The sequence below is a fragment of the Lycorma delicatula genome, chromosome 7 (genome assembly GCF_047948215.1).
Source record: "Lycorma delicatula isolate Av1 chromosome 7, ASM4794821v1, whole genome shotgun sequence".
Classification (NCBI taxonomy): Eukaryota; Metazoa; Arthropoda; class Insecta; order Hemiptera; family Fulgoridae; genus Lycorma; species Lycorma delicatula.
Genome location: NC_134461.1, coordinates 134,405,291 through 134,426,366, shown reverse-complemented (window position 1 = coordinate 134,426,366; position 21,076 = coordinate 134,405,291). Strand labels below are relative to the sequence as shown.

Below are 21,076 nucleotides of genomic sequence, written 5' to 3'. Positions count from 1 at the left end.
AAATAAGAAAAAATGACCCGAATTGTGGAAGAACACGTCATGGGTTCTTCATCAGGACAACGCACCAGCTCACACTGCATTGTCTGTCAAGATGTTTCTAGGCAAGTATAACATCCCAGTGTTAGACCATCCGCCTTATTCACCTGACCTGGCACCATGTGACTTTTATCTGTTTCCCAAGGTCAAATCTGCTTTAAAGGAATAAGATTTCAGACCTCTGAAGCTGTGAAAGAAAAAGCAGCAAGCGTCATGAAAGAGCTCACAGAAGATGACTTCCAGCACTGTTTTGAACAATGAAAAATTCGCATGGAGCATTGTAGGGATAGAGGAGGGGAGTATATTGATGAACTAAATATGTAAAAATTTTAAATAAAATATTTGACAGCATTAGTCTCGTTGTTTAATAGTCACACCTTCTATTAATTAAAACACAGTAGACATTTCTTAACTGATTTTATTGGGAATGATATAATGATAGAAAAAAGAAGATATTCACTACATTAGTGAATTTAATGAATAGAATACAAAAAAATCAGTAGTTACGATATAAAATTAGATTCTGTTTCATGCTACTGAATAAAAATAATACATTTCCTCAGCTATAATTTCTACATGTACTCATTATAATGAATTTAAAAATGCTCTTGAGTTCATGCTACTTTGATCTTTGATCAAGCATTTTATTTTATTTTATTGTGCTAAAAGAGTGCAAACTGATAAAGTAACTATAATACTACAAAAGTCGCTTAATTCAATAATTAATTTCAAACAATAGTTTCGTCACTTATCGGTATAAATTTAAGTTTAACTAACACTCAGTATTAAATACTTATTTGTGCAATAATCCATTAATATTCATGGGGCGCTTTGTTTTACCGTTAAATGTACAAAAAGCTATATTTTAGTATTAGAAAAATAAAGGGGCTCACATTTTTTAAATAAGAATAATAATTACTACATCTTTGATAAAAATAATTAAACATAAATATATTTAATGAGTATAAATTTTTTACAATGATTTCCTGACATATCTGTAAGATACACCACTGTTTAGTCTAACCCACTTTGTTATGTTGCTTACAAAAGTCTGTTACTAAAAACTAATAGAATTTTTTTATTTATTTTTATTTATGAGATTATTATTTTTTGTTAGCTTTCACTTATTGATGTTTAATTGTTAAATTTAATTTACTTTTGTTGACATTAATGAGAAAAAAAAACATTCCGGTAGAGAGATGATAATTTGGTAATCTTATGTTACACAATATAGAATAAATACTTTTTTTATTTCTCAGCACTTTTTAGTTTTTCATGGAGGATCATTAATAGTTTTCTGAACTTTCTTAAATTTCATGCTCGACTTAATTTAAATTAAAATAAAATCACATTAATGATTTGGATTAAATTCAAATATATCTTAATTGTGATTCTTCACCACAAAGAAATTCTTTATTATTAATTCTTCAATATTTTTCTTTTAGTTTTTTACTCTGAGATTCATCAAACTAAATAAAAATAATAAAGAAATAATATTAAATTATTAATAATATCTACCAATTATTACTTTGTGATGCAATGAACACAAGTTACCAATTTTTCAGCAGCTGTCAACAAAAGTTTTGTTTTTGAATGCTGGTCTAATTTTAGGACTACCAGCATTGGTAGTGCTGGTCTAATTTTAGGATTTTCAACAGTTAAATCAAATAGATCAATACAAATTGCTGAAAAAAAATCAGAAGTTGATTGATGATGATCTCTTCAGCAAAGATGACTGCAATATTTTGTACTGTAAAGTGATAAACATGTTTCTCTATGTGCAGCACACACACAGTCATGCTGAAATGCTTGGTTTATACCGCACGGCAGCATTCTTGTTACGAGAGATATCTTTTTTATGAATTGACATTGCGACTTTGCCACTAAATGCAAACAGTTTGTTATAATACAAAAATAATCAGTAACTTTTTAACTGTTTCTGATTTTAAGGATTTAAAAAAAAATTATTTTACATTTTCATTAATTTTTTTTCTTTAAAGTTATATAGCTTTACAGCATAACATTACTATTATCATCATTGATTAAAAAAAAAAAAAAACATACTTTTACAATACTGATAATGAATCTGTATTACATAGAAATAACTGAATTCGAGGGATTAAAAGTTCAATACAAATTTGACTGTACATTGTATAAAATTATCTTGACAGGTATATAATATACTGTAATTACTGATATTACATAAAAGTACATTTATTGTCACAAAAGAAATATTTCTCAACTTTCAGCTCTAGAAAATAACATTATATATACTAAAAGTTTACAGCATATGTTAAGGTAAGCTTGTGATGCAATTAACACATCTTTGTGGTCTTAAAATCATAAATTATGCAGTTACACAAGGTAGCATAATCATTGTGCCATTAGAAAGATGTTAAAAACTAATATTAGTAATAATAATAGTTAATTACTAATAATAGTTATTATTGAATGTAAGCGATATGGAATGATACTTTTTGTGTGGATCAGAAAATAGCTGCATTGTAAATGGAGGATTTTACTCCAGGAACCTAAATTTAAATAGCAGTAATGGAACTGTTCACAATAGAATATGAAACAACCTTTTCATGATCATCCTTTTAACATTCATTAAGATTTAAAGTTTTTATAATGGTTGCAGTATTAGTAAAGTACAAGTATCATACCTGTGATTTATTTTAATGTAAGCTAAAATTTGTATGGAGGATATGTCTATCAAGAATCAGTGAAAGGAAGATCTACTGTCCTTAATAATGAAATGTCAAAATTTAATTAAATTAAATTATACATGAAAATTCTAATTTTAAAAATAAATTACCAAATAATGAGAGTATAAAAAATGCAATATATATTCTTCTTTATATTGAACAGAATCATTCGTAAACAGAATATATTTGTATATGTACTTGGCTTATATATGTAAACCATTATGTACACCCATGTATGTGTATATGTATATGTGTATATATATATATATATATATATATATATATATATATATATATATATATATACATACCATAACATACAATGTATGTATTACTTTTACAGATGTGTATATATGTGTGGAATCATTTTTTTTGAATATAATTTTATATTCTAACTATACAGACATACATAGTTATCCAAATATTTATTTATTTTACATAACAATCCAAACTAAACCACAGAGCTTACTAATAATAATAGAATATTTTACATAACATTTTATTTCTTTATTTTTTGATACAAGTATTATTAATAATGATAATAATAATAATACTGGAGAAATTATTTTTTTTAGAGAATGTTTTTCTAAAATCTTCTCTTACATAAAAGAGAGTGAAATATATATATATATATATATATATATATATATATTTTAAACATCAAATTTATAAAGATTTATATATTATACTTCAATCAATATTAAATAATATTATAATTATAATCATAACTTAATACAATACTATAATTCACTTATTAATATCACTATCGCTTATTATTTTTAATATATACAATGCATGCCACAGATATGTAACTAAACTTAACGGAAAATTGTCTGTTAACCGACTAATCTACAGTTAACCTAATTCCAGTTTTAAAACTGTTCTCTTCCATAAGTTAAACAATTGATTTAATTACGATAACAACATCATTTGTATATTTTATATGATAGACACATTATAAATTCATTAATATATTATATAACCACTTACAAAGAAAGAAATTAATTTTAATTATTAAAATTTGTGTGTAGACTTTTTATTGTAAATAAAACAGAATACAGTAAAACCAGCCCCAACAGACTTTAAGAAGCTGAGAAAATAGGTCATTTTAAGCTAAGATTCTGTTAAATTAACATTTACAAAATATACAAATTATTATACAAGCTACTTTATTTACAAAATGTTGTATACATAGCATTAATTTTTGAGCCAGAAACCAAAAGAAATGCCTAAAATTTGATAAAACAACATCTAAAACTAGATAATCTTTGAAACAACTTTAATATTTGTAAAGCGTCTGATGGACTATCCCAAGAGATAAGCATAACACTCATTCTACTGTAAGAAAGAGGTTGTATGCAGACAACTGATTGTGGCAAAACATTCTGGAGTCTATCGTAGGATAATCAGGCTTTATTTATCTCACAGCACCTTTAATAAGAGTAGTTCTCTTGTAGCTCATAAGAGAAGAGAGAAGAATGACTGAGCAAAGATTAATTAAAATTCTCTATTAGTGATGTTGGATGATTAAATACGTAATGACCCAAATAATTTCACTGTATGCATTCTAGAAAAAGCAAAATGAATTTGCATCTTATTGCCTTAAACTACATTTATATTTTACAGTCTCTTACAAAAATAATTATAAAGTCCTTATATGGTAGAACAACAATAAAAAACTTCTTTAAAAGACAAGGGAAAGATTTCTAATTACTGTCACTTCAAACCATTTAAAACTTCAAAATAAAATAAATTTTTTTACAATAGCTAAAGCGAGGTGCTGTCTATAGGTTTATTATATTATCACAATAGCTCAAAAACTTTACCATAACAGTTAATAAAATTTTTTAATTGTTTTAGTTTTATTTAAAACCTAAGAATATGTAAATATTAGCATGATTTCTTTAAACACAAAACTTTTAGGATCTTTAAACTCAAAACTTTTGATAAAAATGACTGAAATCTTTAAGAAGCAAATTCCTCTAGTTGTGTTGTTTTGTAGCACCTGTGACAGTAAATCTAAGTTTAGAAAAACCACAAATTTAATTGTTGTAAATTTAAATTTGAGTTTAAATTTTCGTTTTATGTGAAGGATTTAAGGTTCCATTAATATCGTTTTTAGAGAATTCAGGGGAATGAAAAAATTCTGTGTAAAATTTTTCTTAATTTATAATATATTAGTAACTGATAAAATAAATTATTTACTGATTACTGGTTTTACTGATAAAATTAATTAATTTATTCTTTATTTCTTTAAATGCAGAAATAAATGTTTTATTAATTATCCATTTTTACAGTCTTTTATTTCATTTTTTGTACACGCATACATATATAATCTTTTTTTTGTTAAGTTCACTGAAAACCTTTTTGTATTTATTTTTGTTTTTAGCAATTCACTATGTTGGTGTTGAATACCAGTTTGTTGTATTTTTTAGTGGTTCAGGATATACGGATGGTGCTGCTGTTGATGTTTTATTGGCAGGATGATACAAATGAAATCCCGCAGAATGATGATAAAATTGTGTTTGATCAAGACCAGATGAAGCTGCATAATCGAGTGCAGTCGGATGCATTGCAGAATATGGCTGTGGTTTTAATGGAAGCGGTTGGGCTGGAGTGTCTGTAGAACTGGAGCTAAGGTACTGATGTCTTAATACATCAGTGTACGAGGCAGGATTATCAAAACCTGTATGTACTTGTTGATGTTTATCTCTTGGCGATACAGATGATGGAGGAGTCATAGCCGAATGATAATCGACGGTATAACTTCCTGCACTGGCATATGATGATACAAGACCACCAAATGCATCCGTAGACTTCTGATTATGCGCTAAAACAAACTGATCACTATACGATCCTTCACTTCCGGGTGGTGTCGGAAGAGGACCAACATGATTCATATCACCTGTATAATAAGGGGCCGAACCACTCCCTCTTCCGGCATGAACGTTTGCTCGTATAACACTTTCTCTGTTCGCATAAAGTTGCCGAAGAAGTGCTGAAGCAGAACCAGGAAGTGGGGTGCCAGGTGATTGTGAGTGCTGTTGCAAATGATGTGCACCTATCCACTGAATTGTACTCCTTTGTTGCTGTTTTAACAAAGTATCTGTGCTGAAATCAGTTGGTGTTTTATCAAGTACTACAGGGAGGTGCTTTGACATAGCATGTTCAAGATCTTTGACAGAAGTTCCACCTCCATCGCTGTCTTCATGAGGAGGTTGGGGTTTAGGACTGCCTACTGGAACTGAATGGCAGGATGATGAAGCTGGACTTAAAACTGGGTAACGTTTTCTCAATCGTTCCTCATCTTCAGAACTACAACAGCTGCTTTCATCTTCACGTTGTGCTGTTGACAGTTTCCTTTTTTGTGGTCTTCTTGATGCATCTTTATCACACATATTTAATTTTTTCTGAGTGGAATGTGTTGCCATAACCTGATAAAAAAAAAGTGATAACATAAATATACTACATTACTATTATAATAAATTTATTATATCAAAGTACATTCTGCAACTTCATCAACTATAATGAATAGATTAACATTTCTTTATACGAATTCACTCCCTCTATGAAACATGAAACCTTGCCAATGGTGAGGGGGCTTGAGTGCTGAGTGATACAAAACAACTGGACCGAAGGTGCAACCACATTGGAGAGGTATCTGTTGAGAGCCAGACCAAGGATTGATTCCTGAAAGAGAGCAGCAGCACTTTCAGTAGTAGTTAAGAGCATAGGTCAGGAGTAGTTAAATGACCATATCAACATCATTCAATCTTCAGTTGCTTTTTTTCCAAGAAAATGTAGCTCTCTGCATTTTCATACCACAAAGAAGGAAGCATCTTCCTTAGTAAAATATTCCAGAGGTAAACTAGTCCCTCATTCAGATATCTGGGTGGGAACTACTAAGGAAGGGGTCACCAGAAAATTAAAAAATAACATTCTACGAGTCACAGCATGGAATGTTAGAAGTCTGAAAAAGGTTGGTAGGTTAGAAAATTTAAAGAGGGAAATGGATAGATTAAATGTAATGTAGTAGGAATTAGCAAGGTTCGGTGGGAAGAAGAAAACAACTTGGTCAGGTGATTTTAGAATAATTAACACAGCTTCAAATAAAGGACAGGCAGGAGTAGGTTTCATAATGAACAAGAAGGTAGGGAAAAGAGTAGAGTATCTCAAAATGCATAGCGATAGAATCATTGTAATAAGGATAAAATCAAAACTTAAGCCAACAACGATTGTTAATGTTTATATGCCTACAAGTGACCATGATAATGATGAGGTAGGTGTGTATACAAAGAAACTGATGAAGCAAAAAGGGGATGATAATTTAATACTAGCTGGAGATTGGAATGCAAGCACTGGAAAAGGCAAGGAAGGAAATACTGTGGGTGAATATAGGCTGGGCAAAAGGAATGAAAGAGGGGACCGACTTATAGAGTTTTGCATAAAGTATAATTTAGTAATTGCCAACACCCAGTTTAAAAATTATAATAGAAGAATATACACATGGAAATAGCCAGGTGATACTGCAAGGTATCAGATAAATTATACCATGGTTAGGCAAAGATTTAGAAATCAACTCGTCGACTGCAAAGCTTACTCTTAAAATAAAATTTTTGCAAAAATCTTCAGGAAAAGTATAGGGACAAGGGAAGTAATTTTATTGCTCAGACTAATAGTAGAAGGAAAATTAAATTAAAACAAACCAAACATACTTGGCATTTATAGACCTAGAAAAGGCATTCGATAACATAGACTGGAATAAAATGTTCAGCATTTAAAAAAAATTAGGGTTCAAGTAGAGAGATAGAACAATTGCTAACATTTGCAGGAACCAAACAGCAACAGTAATAATTGAAGAACATAAGAAGGAAGCCTCAATAAAAAAGGGAGTTGAACAAGGATGTTTCCTATCCCCATTACTTTTTAATCTTTACATGGAAGTAACTGTTAATGATGTTAAAGAACAATTTAGATTCGGAGTAACAGTACAAGGTGAAATGATAGGGATGCTACGATTTCCTGATAATATAGTAATTCTAGCTGAGAGTAAAAAAATGTAAAAGAAACAATGAACGGCATGGATGAAGTCCTATGCAAGAACTACTGCATGAAAATAAACAAGATCAAAACGAGAGTAATGATATGTAGTAGAAATAATATAGATGAACCACTGAATACAAAAATAGGAAGAGAAAAGATTATGAAGGTAGATGAATTCTGTTATATGCAAAGTAGAATTACTAAAGATGGACAAAGCAGGAGTGATATAAAATGCTGAATAGCACAGGTGAACAAGCCTTCATTTAGAAATATAATTTGTATACATCAAAAATTAATTTAAACGTCAGGAAAACATTTTTGAATATATATGTTTGGAGCAGAGCTTTATATGGAAGTGAAACTTGGACAATCAGAGTATCGGAGAAGAAAAGATTAGAAGCTTTTTGAAATGTGGTGCTGTAGGAGAATGTTAAAAATCAGATGGGTGGATAAAGTGACAAATGAAGAAGTGGTGCAGCAAATTGATGAAGAAAGAAGCATTTGGAGAAATATAGTTAAAAGAAGATTTGATTTGCATGGTATTTTTCCCACCACCACCCCATTTGGTTGCCCTAAAGCAAAAGACTGAATGTCTGTGTTACAAACAGCTACTGAGCCTTGAACCAGTTAAGTGACCCGTGTCCTAACTACCTCCTAGAGCTTACCTAATTGCATGAGCAAACTAAGCATGGTGCTTACACCACTTGCTTCATGACCCACCGCTCACTTGTCATATATTCTAAAATGGGAAGGCGCACCCCGTCAACTACTAAAATATATATGACATTCAATAAATAAAATTTATCTCGTCAAGACAGCAATTTGCTGCCACGCCTAGGTCACTGAATGTCAGCAAGTACCTGTCCACCAATATTAAAGCGCTTGGAGCTTTAATTGGCTTGATGGCCACCTATAACTCTCAAGTAGCTTCCCACAGCAGAATGGAAGGAGCAAAAAGGTAAGGAGGAGGAGAATTTGTGTGTGTGTGTGCGCGCGCACACACACACAAATTAGTTGTCAACACAATATCACACTTGTGTGTGTGCGCGCACACACACACACACACATGTGAGAGACCGCTTATTCTCAACACCTTACTTATGTCAACATTGATTTAATCTGTAGTGAAGAATTTTTTCATAACACATTAAATAACTTTTTAGATAACATTTTTTTAAAAATGTCATTGCCATTGTTTAGTAAACTGATACAATTTGCTCTGTTTTTTATTCTTACACAATCTTATCAAAGGAATCTTTCAAGAGTTTAGATGCTCAGCATGTATCATCCAGCCAAATGAAGCTGAATGCAACTGTCAGCTTACGATGAATTTCAATATTAATATAAATACAGAAAAGAATTATAATTTCTGTAATTATTAAATAATGTACCTGTGTGGGATCAGGAGCTTGTAGCTGTGTAGCATGTTCAAGGTGTGTTCTACCTCCTCGTTCACCACCACCCTCAGATGAATCTTCTAAATCGGGTGGAGACATATGATGATCGTGATTGTGTGTGCCACCACTGTTTCTTCCTTCTACAATAAAAAATCAGAAAAAAATAATGCAATTAATATGAATAATGGACAAAATGATTAATTTTTAGTAACAAACAGAACCAAATTTTCTATACACAAAAAATGTTTACTTAATGAAATAAGTAAAAATAATGAAATATGTCATAACACTTTCAATCACACTCAGTTGCAGTCTGGTGACTTTCCTCAGTAATATCAGAACTACAGTTTTACAAGATGGTTTAAGCTGAAGTTTAGCTTAAGTAAGCTTTAAAAGTATGAAATGTGCAAAAAACAGCTCAATGGACAAAACAGATCAAACATACTATTTGAATGTAAGTGGGTTTCCTAGCGCTTAAGAGAAATGTTGTCAACAGGAGTAGATGACATTTGTCTAAACCACAGAGGATAAACTCTTAAAATCCTGAAAGAATATTCTGGACTCTATTGCTGCTGCATCAGCATAACTCTAAAGGGAAAGTGCAGCCAGCGATCAGCCAAAATTTTGGGCGTTGGGTTTTTTGTAAATTTCAATGTTTCAAGACCAGTTTGTTTGTTTTTAGTCCAAAAGACAAAAAAAATTACAGAAATTTTCAGAAGATATATTTATGTACACATATGTTTTGGTTTGTATTTTTTCATTAATATCTCTAGACTGGCTCAACTGAAATTTTTTTTTAATGGATCAAAAAAATTATAAATGGGGCACTGATGATATTAAATTTTGAACAAAATTAAAGGGTGGTATTTTTAATTTCTGAATTGAGGCAACAGAGCTTAAGGCAATTGAGCTTAAGCACGACAAAAGTATTTTCATCATGTTTAAGCTCAATTTAAGTTATTTCAAATTCCAATCCTTTAACTCAATCAGATTTAGAGATGGGAGATATTCAATATTATTTCTAAACTGTTTTTGCCTTGTACCTTGAAAACCACCAATTTACCAAACATAGTTGAAATTTGACTTTATATGCCGAAATTAAAAAAAAGAGAGATATTTTTCTCCTAGGAATTATATTCCAAATACAATGCAATTTTTATGATAGAAATGTCATTTGGTCAAGGGACTCAAAATCAAAATGTCCACAGTTTTTATTAAGCATTTTGATTTTTTCTCAAATATCCTTTTAATAAAGGACAATTTTGAAGGTAAAAGCACTAACTGATCAAGGGAGACAAATCAGACCCAAAATTTTTAGTGAACATTTTAATTTTTTTCTCAACTGTATTACATCATTAATTTTTAAAAACTATACAGCAAAATGAAATAAAATATGTCAAGGGCAAAGCCAAAAAAGTTGTGTAACTCTTTGCTGAATTTTTTCTGTAGATTTGAAGTGACATTGGTTTCTATGGTCATTTAGCTGATAATAATAATGCTACATAAAATAATAGAATTACTTTGCACGAATTTTTGTTATTTCAATAATTACATTTTTTTTCAGATGGAAAAATTACAATATATTTAAATAAATTTCTGTTTAGTTGTAGAACTGTTTGGAACAATTAAAACTTACCACCCTTGTCGGCATCTGGTGAACCATTTTCAGGATCATTTCCACTTGCTTCTTCACGTTTCACACCTCTCTGTGGTAAATGATCTTCGAGTTGGCAGCAGTCCATAATTAAGTTCTTATATTCTCGTCCACTAAGTAGAAAAAAACATATTTATAAAAGTTAAAAAACATTTATATAAAGTTTGTCTGCATATATATATATATATAATAAATTATAAATATTATAAACTTATAACTTAAATATACTACATTTCACTTAGAATTTTCTAAGCTTCCTCAGGTGACAATACATGTTCATTCACACATCATACAAAATTCTCTTAGATATTAATATTACACGCCAGTATTTTGAGGAAAAATATTGCATTGTAAAGGTTCCAATACACAGGAAATAGCAATCAGGTTATATAAAGAGATACGTATAATTATCTAAAGATAAGATGAGTCATGTATAAGTAGGAGGATCTGTTACAACAATGGGGATAAAATATTGTTATCTAGGATGGGTAGACCAGTTAATTTCTTAGTATGTAAGAAAATTTTGTATGAGTGTATAAATGTGTATTGTCACCTGAGGAAGCTTAGAAACTTAGAAAATTCTAAGTGAAACATAGGTTTAATTTATAAGTTTGTGTAGGTAATTGGTTAACCCAAGAGATTAATAAAGATAATATTTTTAAGTAAAATATGTCTTATATTTAATACTATCCATTCAAGAGGAAAACAAACTTTTAAAATAAATTACATTAATATTAAGTTAATATTCATATTTACATATATTTACACATGTATGTGTAGGTATGTATTCATTCATAAGCAGATGTGCATATAAATGTTGACTAACACATTCACACATAAATTCAAGCAATTATTTAAAAGGTAGTGTTAGTTATTTTAACTTCGCAGTAAATATTAGTTATTTATTACACTTATTTACAGGTATAGAATACTGTGAAACAGTTTACAGGTTAATCTTGCTGCAATGCATATATATATTTTTTTAATATATATAACTACTGTTAATCTTCAATATTGGCCTACCAGGGATTTTTTGTTTTCCCTTCTAAAAGATGTATTTCTTTTCTTCTCAACTTTTCATAATTTCAGTTATGTCTGTAAAATATAATATTAAACCAATTCAATACTTCAGTATCTTAAATTAACCCAGTTCATTTTCCCTGCATATTTTTATAAATGTTAAAAGTAGACTTACAAAAATAATTAAGATGTCATGACGAGTATAACAACAATATATAATCCAACTGAAATTATTTTTAAAATTATAAAAAGAATTCTATAAAAAATTCAATTTTCAAAAAGTTATTTATTACAATAGATCTCAAATAAAGATTGCAATTTGAATTATTATCTGAATATTAACAGTAGGATCATATGAATTCATTTATTGAAATAAAAAATGTTTGAAATGGTAGAAGAATAAGATAATGAAGGTGAATTCAATAAAGTTTGAATTACTTATTCAAATCTGATATAAATTAGTTCATAACTAATTAAGTAGAACCGGTAATTAACAATGTGTTAATTATGTATAAAAAAAGTTACTTTTAAGATCTCAATCAGCCTAATGGAAGCCACTAGTAGATGAAGTACAGGTATTCCCACAACCAATAATTTAAGATTTCTTTATCTATCAATAGCATACATTTTTATTGAAGATCTACCCAAAAAGTATTTGGCTTTAATTTATTGTATCCACAACAAGTACTGTTTCTAATGTTTAAGTAACCTAATAAATACATAAATTTTTTATAATCTGGTACATAATAATCCATTATATAGACCACATCAGGAATGGGGAGATATGCTACTCAACAGATTAAAAACAGTAATGCCTTTGTTTGGATTAGAAGAAATTGTAATAAAATCTACAAGAACAGAATCACAAAACACAGAATTAATTATAAAATAAAAAATAATTATGATTAAAAGAGGTCCATATAAATTATTATTTATTAAATTCTTTTTATCCAGATTGAACATTCAAAATATAAACAATAAAATAAGTTAATTTTCTAAGTATCTGCCTACATGATTCATACTTAAGAAAACCAAATAATAATCTGGTAGTTAATTTTTTTATCATGAAAACTCTTCTGACTTTTTGAAGTAGGTACTAAGCTATTACATTTTTGATGGGAATGTTATATGTAAGAATGATAAAGTAACAATAATGAAATAAACTTAGCATTTTATTAAAAGCAAAACAGTACAGTTTGAGTCTGTAGCAAATTAAATCAATTTGATTATCGCAAGAAAATTTGTTATCTTAAAATGTGTTGCATTGATAATACAATAATTTCCTAAAATCATACTGAAAGTTTGGCGATTTATTATACTTTTCAAGAAATGCTAAAAGTAATAATTAAGAAAATCATAAAGTAATTATTATGATGAATATAAACATAAAATTCAAATTCAGTAAATGGTTTTAGGTTTCCTACACAGGGCAGGTTTGGTCTTAGAGAGGACAAAAACATTTCTGTCTTAGAAAACAAGGTAGTTCTAGTTTAGAATGGAAATTTTAATTTCAATAAAAAGATTATTTTGTAGTTAAACAACACAATAATGTGCAAATTAACCCGGATACAGGGATTCTTTTGTATATTTCTATGTTGTGACTACACTGCTTAACCACACCCAATTTTTAGTCTCTGTAATATGAAGTTATTGTTCTTTTTAATTATTTAGCAATTTTAATGTTATAGTGTTTTGTGAAAGTTTATTTTTTATTACAAAATCATATTTTTGTATTGTTTGTTCTGTGTGTCTTGAATATGTAATAATGGACATAACTCCAAGAAAGTGTTCAAAAATTGTTTCTTTGTCTGAGCATACCAGTGTGACACAATGAAACACTTTTGTGTGTGGTGTTGGACTAGGGAGAGTGAAGGCTATTTTAAAACAATTTAAAGAAACTGGTTCCTTTTCACAAAACAAACTGGCTGCCTTTTAAAGGAAAGGCAAATGTGGTTGTAAAAGAAAAACTAATCTAACACAGGATCGGTTGTTATTAGTGATAAAAAGTAAACTAGATCCAAAATTATCTGCTGTGGATTCAAATTGAGAATTAGCAGCCAATGGAACAGATTTACATGTGACAACTGATAGACACTAGCTTCTTGCAGCTGGACAGAAGCTTGTCAGCTAGATAAAAAGCAGCTTTTAACGCCAGCAATGTGTAAAAAATGGCTCTTGTAAGCCAAAGCACATGCTAACTGGAACAAAGACGACTGAAAAAATGTTATGTTTTCAATGAGTCACATTTTTATGTTCAGAGGCAAAGGGTTCCATACATTAGAAAAGAATCAGATGAAAACATATCCCTGGGTCATATCCAACAATCAGTTAAACACACCCAGAAAAAAATGTTTTGGAGTTGTTTCACGTTTGAAGACCCTATTCATTACTTCCAGTAGATAGTATGTTGAAAAGTAATGAAGGAATAGAAAGGAATAATAATAGAAGGATGTGGTATCAAGATTCTGAAGGAAAAGGCTGTAAAAACTTCAAAACAAATTCTCACATGGCAATGGAGTATTCAACCAAGTTTGCCAAAAAAATGGAAAAATCTTTCGAAGAACAAAACAAGTTTTGCTCCTGTGTAAAATAGTATATTAGTTTTTCTCCTGTAAAAAAGTGTAGTTTTGCTCCCGTGGCCACGCAAGTTTAGACACAATTGAAAATCTTTGGACAATTGTAAAAAAAAAACCACTCAAAAATGTACTGTATTACAAAAATTTACCTCATTAAAGCAATAATATCGGTGTGGTTTCAGGATGAAATAATGAAAAAAATGTGTAGTACACTTGTTGAATTGGTGCCAAATCATGTATGTGAAGTAATTAAGAATAAAGGAGTATAATCTATACTCTTAGATTGTATAAGTATGATTTTATATTTTATTAAATATCTGTGTTAGATTAGTTTGCATGCTAATGTATATTCATTTACAAAGCAATATGCAAATATCTAACTTATAATATTTTAAAATATGTTTCTCGTAAATTCTGATAAAAATTTTTTTATTTATTTTTTTAAGTACATAAAAGAATAAGTATTTGCTTATTCCTAAAAATAACAAAATTCTCTTGTTATCAAATCATTAATTAAATATTTCATTATAATGAATAATTCTATTCATTCATTAAATAATTGGTAATTATTTTGTGTAACACACTTAATATGTCTACTCAAGAAAAAAGTCCTTAATATTAATAATAATCTATTTTTAATGGCATTTGAAGGACCTTCTCAGCAATTAATAAAATATTAACTTTACAAGTAATTAATTAAAAAATAAACTTTTACAAATATTAAATTCTACTCTGTTTAATTTATAATTAATTATACTAAAACACAAAATTTTTCTGCACTGTCGTTATCTGCTTAACTAATATGTACTCAATTAAGGACTTCCTGATTGTTATTTCACTCACTAAATATCTTCAATATTTATTATTTTTATAATTTCATGTATTAAAATATTCTCTAGAGCTTTTTTAAAAATTAATTTTGTATTTTGTGATTATTCTAATCAACAGTTTTCGATAATTTCTCTTGATTCTTCTAGGAAAAGTTCCATTTGTTTTATCTGTGGTATAGCATAATGCGGTCCATAAGTGATTTATACAGTGTATAATTATGAATGATCCGAGTAAACTATTTTTTTACTGTAAAATTAGGTTAAAAAGTGAATTTTTTGACAGCTGAAAAATTCAAATTCAGAATCGCAGCATCATAACTTATATTTTAAGTTTTCACTTAGCCTAAATTGTTAGAAAGTATACTTTAACAAGTATTATTGATATAATTTCCTTTGTAAAAAAGGTTTAAAAAATGAATCATACCTAAGAATCTAAATATAATTTTTTGTGCTTTCTATTGTTAGCATATTTTTAAAAAGCACAAATTGCTTCAGAGAAATTAAGAGTTAATTAAAAAGAATCTGATTTTTTCATTTAATTTATTAGCAAATGAACTGTTTATAGCGTTAATATGAATTAAATGAATTGTTTTGTTTTCAGTGTATGCGATTAATAAACTTATTAAATAAAAATTTGTTTGTGTTTTTACATTTTTTTGCAGTTCCTTTTTTAAATTTATTTAAGTTAAATTATAGGAAAAATTAAAAAAAAAGAAAAAAAAAGACAATGTAAATGAAAGACTGACCTTATAACATAATTTACACAAATAATATTTTGTTCATCAGCATTCTTAGAATTGCAAACAACAGTAGCACAAGTTTGTACCCAAGTGTAACCACCATTCTTGTTCATCAGTCTATAATAGTGAGTCAACACTTGACCTTTATTGATCACTGAAATTAAACACAAAACAATGCAGTGTCATAATTATTTTTATTATTTCATACATGTCAAATATATTATGAAATTGCATAATTAATTTACAAACTGGAAAAAACCATTAATGGAGCTAAATCATAGATAAAGAAAAAGAGGCTTTGTTTATTTGATTACACAAATAAAATATTATATAGATTTAGGGGAAAAAGAATTAAACTAATTTATGAAATCTTTTTGAAATTTTATAATTGTCATATTTCAAAAGTGTCATATTTCATTTGTGTAAATGATACTAAATATTTAGAATTAAAAATAATTCATTTTTTGGAGAAAAGATGTATGTGAAAAGGCTATAAAAATTTGAACTTGAAAAAAATTATCAGGTTGACATCCATGGTATTAACCATGGATAATCGTGATTAACCATTTATATTATCTTCAGCATTTGATTTTTGGAAAGATAGAAATTACATTATTAGTGAATATTTAATGTACAGTCAGGTTGCACTTACAGATTACACCAGTTTGTAGAAACCTATAAAATTTTCTTCAGGGTCATTGATGAACCATACTCATTTTTTCATCTCCTCCGAGGTGTCTCTTGTGCCATCATAAATGACTGAACAAATGAAATAATTTGTTCGCTTTACTGTTTTAGTGATGTCAGCCACTATTTCGTTCCTAAGATAACAATGATTTTATTTTGCAGATCCAGAGCTGATGTCTTCCGAGTCACTTCCTAAGCAATTACTTGTTCTCTGAAATTCAACAGTGCTATAAATTTTCCTTCAAAATTTGTATCCTCTTATAATGCTCCCACAGCCTCAATAGTTTCTCAATGATTTGAACATCATATGTGACGGAGATTCGCAATAAAGGAAAACAGAATGGTAGGTCGAGTTCAATTATTGCACTCAAAGGTAATGCAGTTTGCAGAGGACAAAGTAAATCAAAAGATAATTTAGGTGCTATTCATTTCTGTGATGTGATTCTGAAATAGAATGGAATCAGATTATTTTTCTTGCAGAGCTTCTTGCACAGAAGGGAATATTTTATTCATTCAGAGTAAATCCAGTGTTTAGCGCCCATGTATTAGTCAAATCACAGGTACCCAACATTAATGTTAGATTTAATAACCTCACTTCATACAATGTGACTTTTTTAAATCATAAGCTTCATATTGAAACTACTAATAACAATAAAAAAATTTTTCATTTACATAATTTATGTTCAAATCTTCTTCCGTTTTTATAAAAATATTAAGGGTGGTGTGTCCCCTCCCAAACTAAAAACAAAATTCAAATGGCATTTTCATAAGAAAAAAACCCAGCAGGAGAAACACAGGCAACTCAGCATAATTACTCATGTTAAATCATAAGCAAGTGAAAGCAGTATATGAGTTTACAAGTAACTTTACTTATTTGTAGCAGCAGGTTGATTGATCTAGAGTGCCATATCTTGCAATAAATTCCGGCACTTTACTGAAATCATACTTCTAAATCATGTTCTATTATGAAGCAGGTATTTTCTATGTAGAATCTAGAGTCAATCGGATTTGAAAAAGTAATCAAACCTGATCACTTATCCCTCAAATTCATATAAAATATAATTAATGTAAGAGAGTAACAGGTTATAGGTTTTTCACCTTTTCTTTATTCATTTGATCCCAAATCAGTTATAATGGAAGCAAATGATATGCTCCTATGTGGCTTGCATTAAAGTACAACCAACTCACCCAACCTTTGATATATTCTCGAATCAGCATGTTAATCAATACCAGGAACAGCTGATATCTACTGCTCCGCTAGGCTTCAGGGCTCAATGCCTTTTCTCAGCTCTAAATATACAATTACCACCAGTCTTTACTGTTGCTCCATGTTATTACTCTCCTTCGCAGCATACTCATGTTAATTACTGCTTTGATCATCGTCAGTATAACAAACAGAACACAAATCCAGTTCTCTTACAAAATGAATTGTATAATATTAAAAATAGCATGATTCCTAATGTTACAGTTTATACGAATGGTTCTAGAAACCTTAATTCTGTTGGTTGAGGCTTTGTTGTTGGCAACAGAATACACGTTTGGCCTTCCCAACACCACCAATATTTTCGTTGCAGAACTGTATGCCATTAATAAGGCTTTATATATAATTATCCCAAAAAAGCAGCATGTTCTTGTTTGTTCAGATTCCATGAGTGCCCTAAAGGCGATTAATGACATGTACTCTAGCCACCCTGTTGTCTGTGAGATGCACTGTCATTTCGCAAATGAGTAGGTATAATACATCAGTGAGCTTTTGCTGAATCCCCAGCCATATAGAAATTTCAGGCAATGAGCGCCCAAACAGTGTGGCAAAAGAAGTTTGTTTTCAGCCTTCTTTTACTAGTTGTGTTGCTTCTAACGATGTTGTCTGTTTCCTGAAAAGGGTAGTTCATGATGTGTGGTAAAGTGAGTGGGATGACACCATGAACAATAAACTTCACTCAAGAAAAAACACTGTTTTATTGTGGAGCTCCTCATGCAGAAATAGTCGTCAAGAGGAGGTTATTATCTGCCATTTGTGAATAGGGCATAGTAGGCTCACTCATGGATATCTGGTGATTCAGATGCACCAATTTGTGCTTGCTGCGACTGCCGACTGACAGTGCACCACATCCTTGTGGATTGTATGTGTTATGCACCATTGCGTCGCAAGTTTAAACTAGGGGCTAACACACAACTAATTCTTGGGGGATAGTGAAGTATTTATTGTTATCTTCTATTTTACGATTTTCTTAGAGCCGTCCATTTATATTCAAAAAATACATTACTGTAGTGTGTTCCAAATATTCATGCCATTTGCTGTAATGCAGAATACAATTTTTTTTTCAAGATATATAATGTGGGTTTATCTTTGTGTTGTTATTTCACTTTTAACAGGCATAACAGGCGTTTTACTTTGAAGATGTATTTTTGCATGCCAGGGTTTTTAGTTTTTTAATTAATTTTTAATTTTCCAGTTTTTATAGAACAAATGTCATACTCGGGCAATGATAACACGAAAGTGTTTTCCGCCCTGAAAAAACAAAAAAAAAACTGATAACATATACCTGTATAAAGATTCAGTGTTCATTCTCTCAAATCTATTTATATAGCTGGAATGACTTTGATGTTTAAATATTTATATCAAAATGATTTTTTAAATAAACTTATTAAGTTTTGCTAACAAAAATCTTAAATAAAGCATTTTAATATTATCTGAATTATATATTTTACTGTCCCTACATAAGTACATAAACACTCTGCAGCTACAGCGAAGATTGTTTACTGCACAATGAGCACAATATATTTTATGTTTTGTTTTTTATAAACTAAAATGTTCTTTTAATAATAAAATTAGTGAACAAAGATTATTTGGGCTTCATAACAAGTTAATCAAGAGAAACTGTTTTTTTTTCTGAAGAGAAATGCTAAATAGAGGTGGTGCATATTTCTGTAGGCAAAAATTATTTTCTACTATTATTATTAAATATACTTATCTGAATCAGATTTTATCAGGAATCATATGTTAATGAACAATTTTTTTTTCATTCTAGACAATTTAACGTGTTGCAATAAAAATTTGCACTTACATAAAAAAATTTGTCGAAAATATTTTTCTTTTAACACTGAATACCAATTTCTTTTTCTTTAAAAAGCCTAATGGTCATGATGAGTTACATTTACTGTTTCTTAAATTCCCTAAACAGTTTTAGGTGACCTGGCATGAGACAATTCTTTTCCAGAAATAACAAGGCAATTTTCAAGATCAACAAGTAGATAAGAGAAAGTAAGGAGTGATGTGGTTTCCTTCTTCACTGTAATATATTGCTCCACATCGGCATCTCTAGTTACTGATAGTTAGCTCTAAAAATGATATCTTCATTCTACTTACCACAGGGTCTAGCCGTGTGGTAAACATCAATGTTCTCAGAGAAATACCTAGTTTGCTATAAGATATACCATCTTATACATCGCATTCTTTATCTGTGTAAGCCATGTAAAATATCAAAATAGATGATCTAATGCAACTAACTATTATATTCTTTTTTGTTTTGTAATGGTGCTTTATGAATCATTTTCCAGTAGAAGAATAGTTACATATAATTTTTGATTTCTCTAATCAGACTTAAGGTGAAGGTATTTTGAGTTTATGTAAGGAAGTAAAATATGATTTTTTCTTCCACTTATTTTATTGATCTGGCTATTAAAAAACAATAAACAATGACAATTTCAAAATAATTATTTTATACGGGACACAATATAGCAAACAACTGTTTTTATGATAACCTTTTCTTAAATTTGGACACAATATAACACATGTGTGGTATGCTGATTATATCCCACACATATTAAAGTAATACAACAAATTAATTGTTCATTAGTTATTATAAATATTACCTATAATTAAAGTGTACTTATGATTACATCAATATTACTTACAATCAACATGGCATTTTCGTAATTTATTAGCATCTTCACCATGGCAAAGAGTGTACAAATTCATACCCATAAGTTCATCAGCTGTGTAATCTAATAGATCAGCAACTCTGAAAAGTAAATAAGAGATTATTAAAAGCATCGATAAAAAAATATTAAAATTTTATATTATTATTATTAGACATACACACACACACAATTTTTTATTTTTTACTGTATTATGATTACAAGACAAACCAGATACTAACAGTTATGGCTAGTATATAAAAATATCAAAAGTTATGCATATTTTAAAACGTTTTAATATTTCATGTACTGTATTCACAACTGAATCTTACACATAATATTCATTAATGTCATTAATGGGGGAGCCTCCTATCACCGTGCAGTCTGGTAACGATACAAAAAGCATTCTTGCAGGATCAAACCAGAATTCCATAGACAGAGAGACCCAGATGACATTCTGAAAA

General features: G+C 29.4%; 1 protein-coding gene across 1 annotated transcript in view; it reads right to left on the bottom strand.

Annotated features, from left to right (window-relative positions):
* Positions 1 to 4,529: 4,529 nt before the first annotated feature.
* The window catches only part of trh (PAS domain-containing protein trachealess), a 421,208-nt gene continuing 404,661 nt past the window's right edge, over positions 4,530 to 21,076 (bottom strand). The window contains exons 9-13 of the mRNA XM_075372093.1: positions 20,610 to 20,716; positions 16,011 to 16,158; positions 10,821 to 10,951; positions 9,179 to 9,324; positions 4,530 to 6,178 (exon numbers count right to left, since the gene is read on the bottom strand). Of these exons, the coding sequence (XP_075228208.1) occupies positions 5,141 to 6,178; positions 9,179 to 9,324; positions 10,821 to 10,951; positions 16,011 to 16,158; positions 20,610 to 20,716 (1,570 nt within the window). The 3' untranslated portion in view covers positions 4,530 to 5,140. The remainder of the gene's footprint in view (positions 6,179 to 9,178; positions 9,325 to 10,820; positions 10,952 to 16,010; positions 16,159 to 20,609; positions 20,717 to 21,076) is intronic.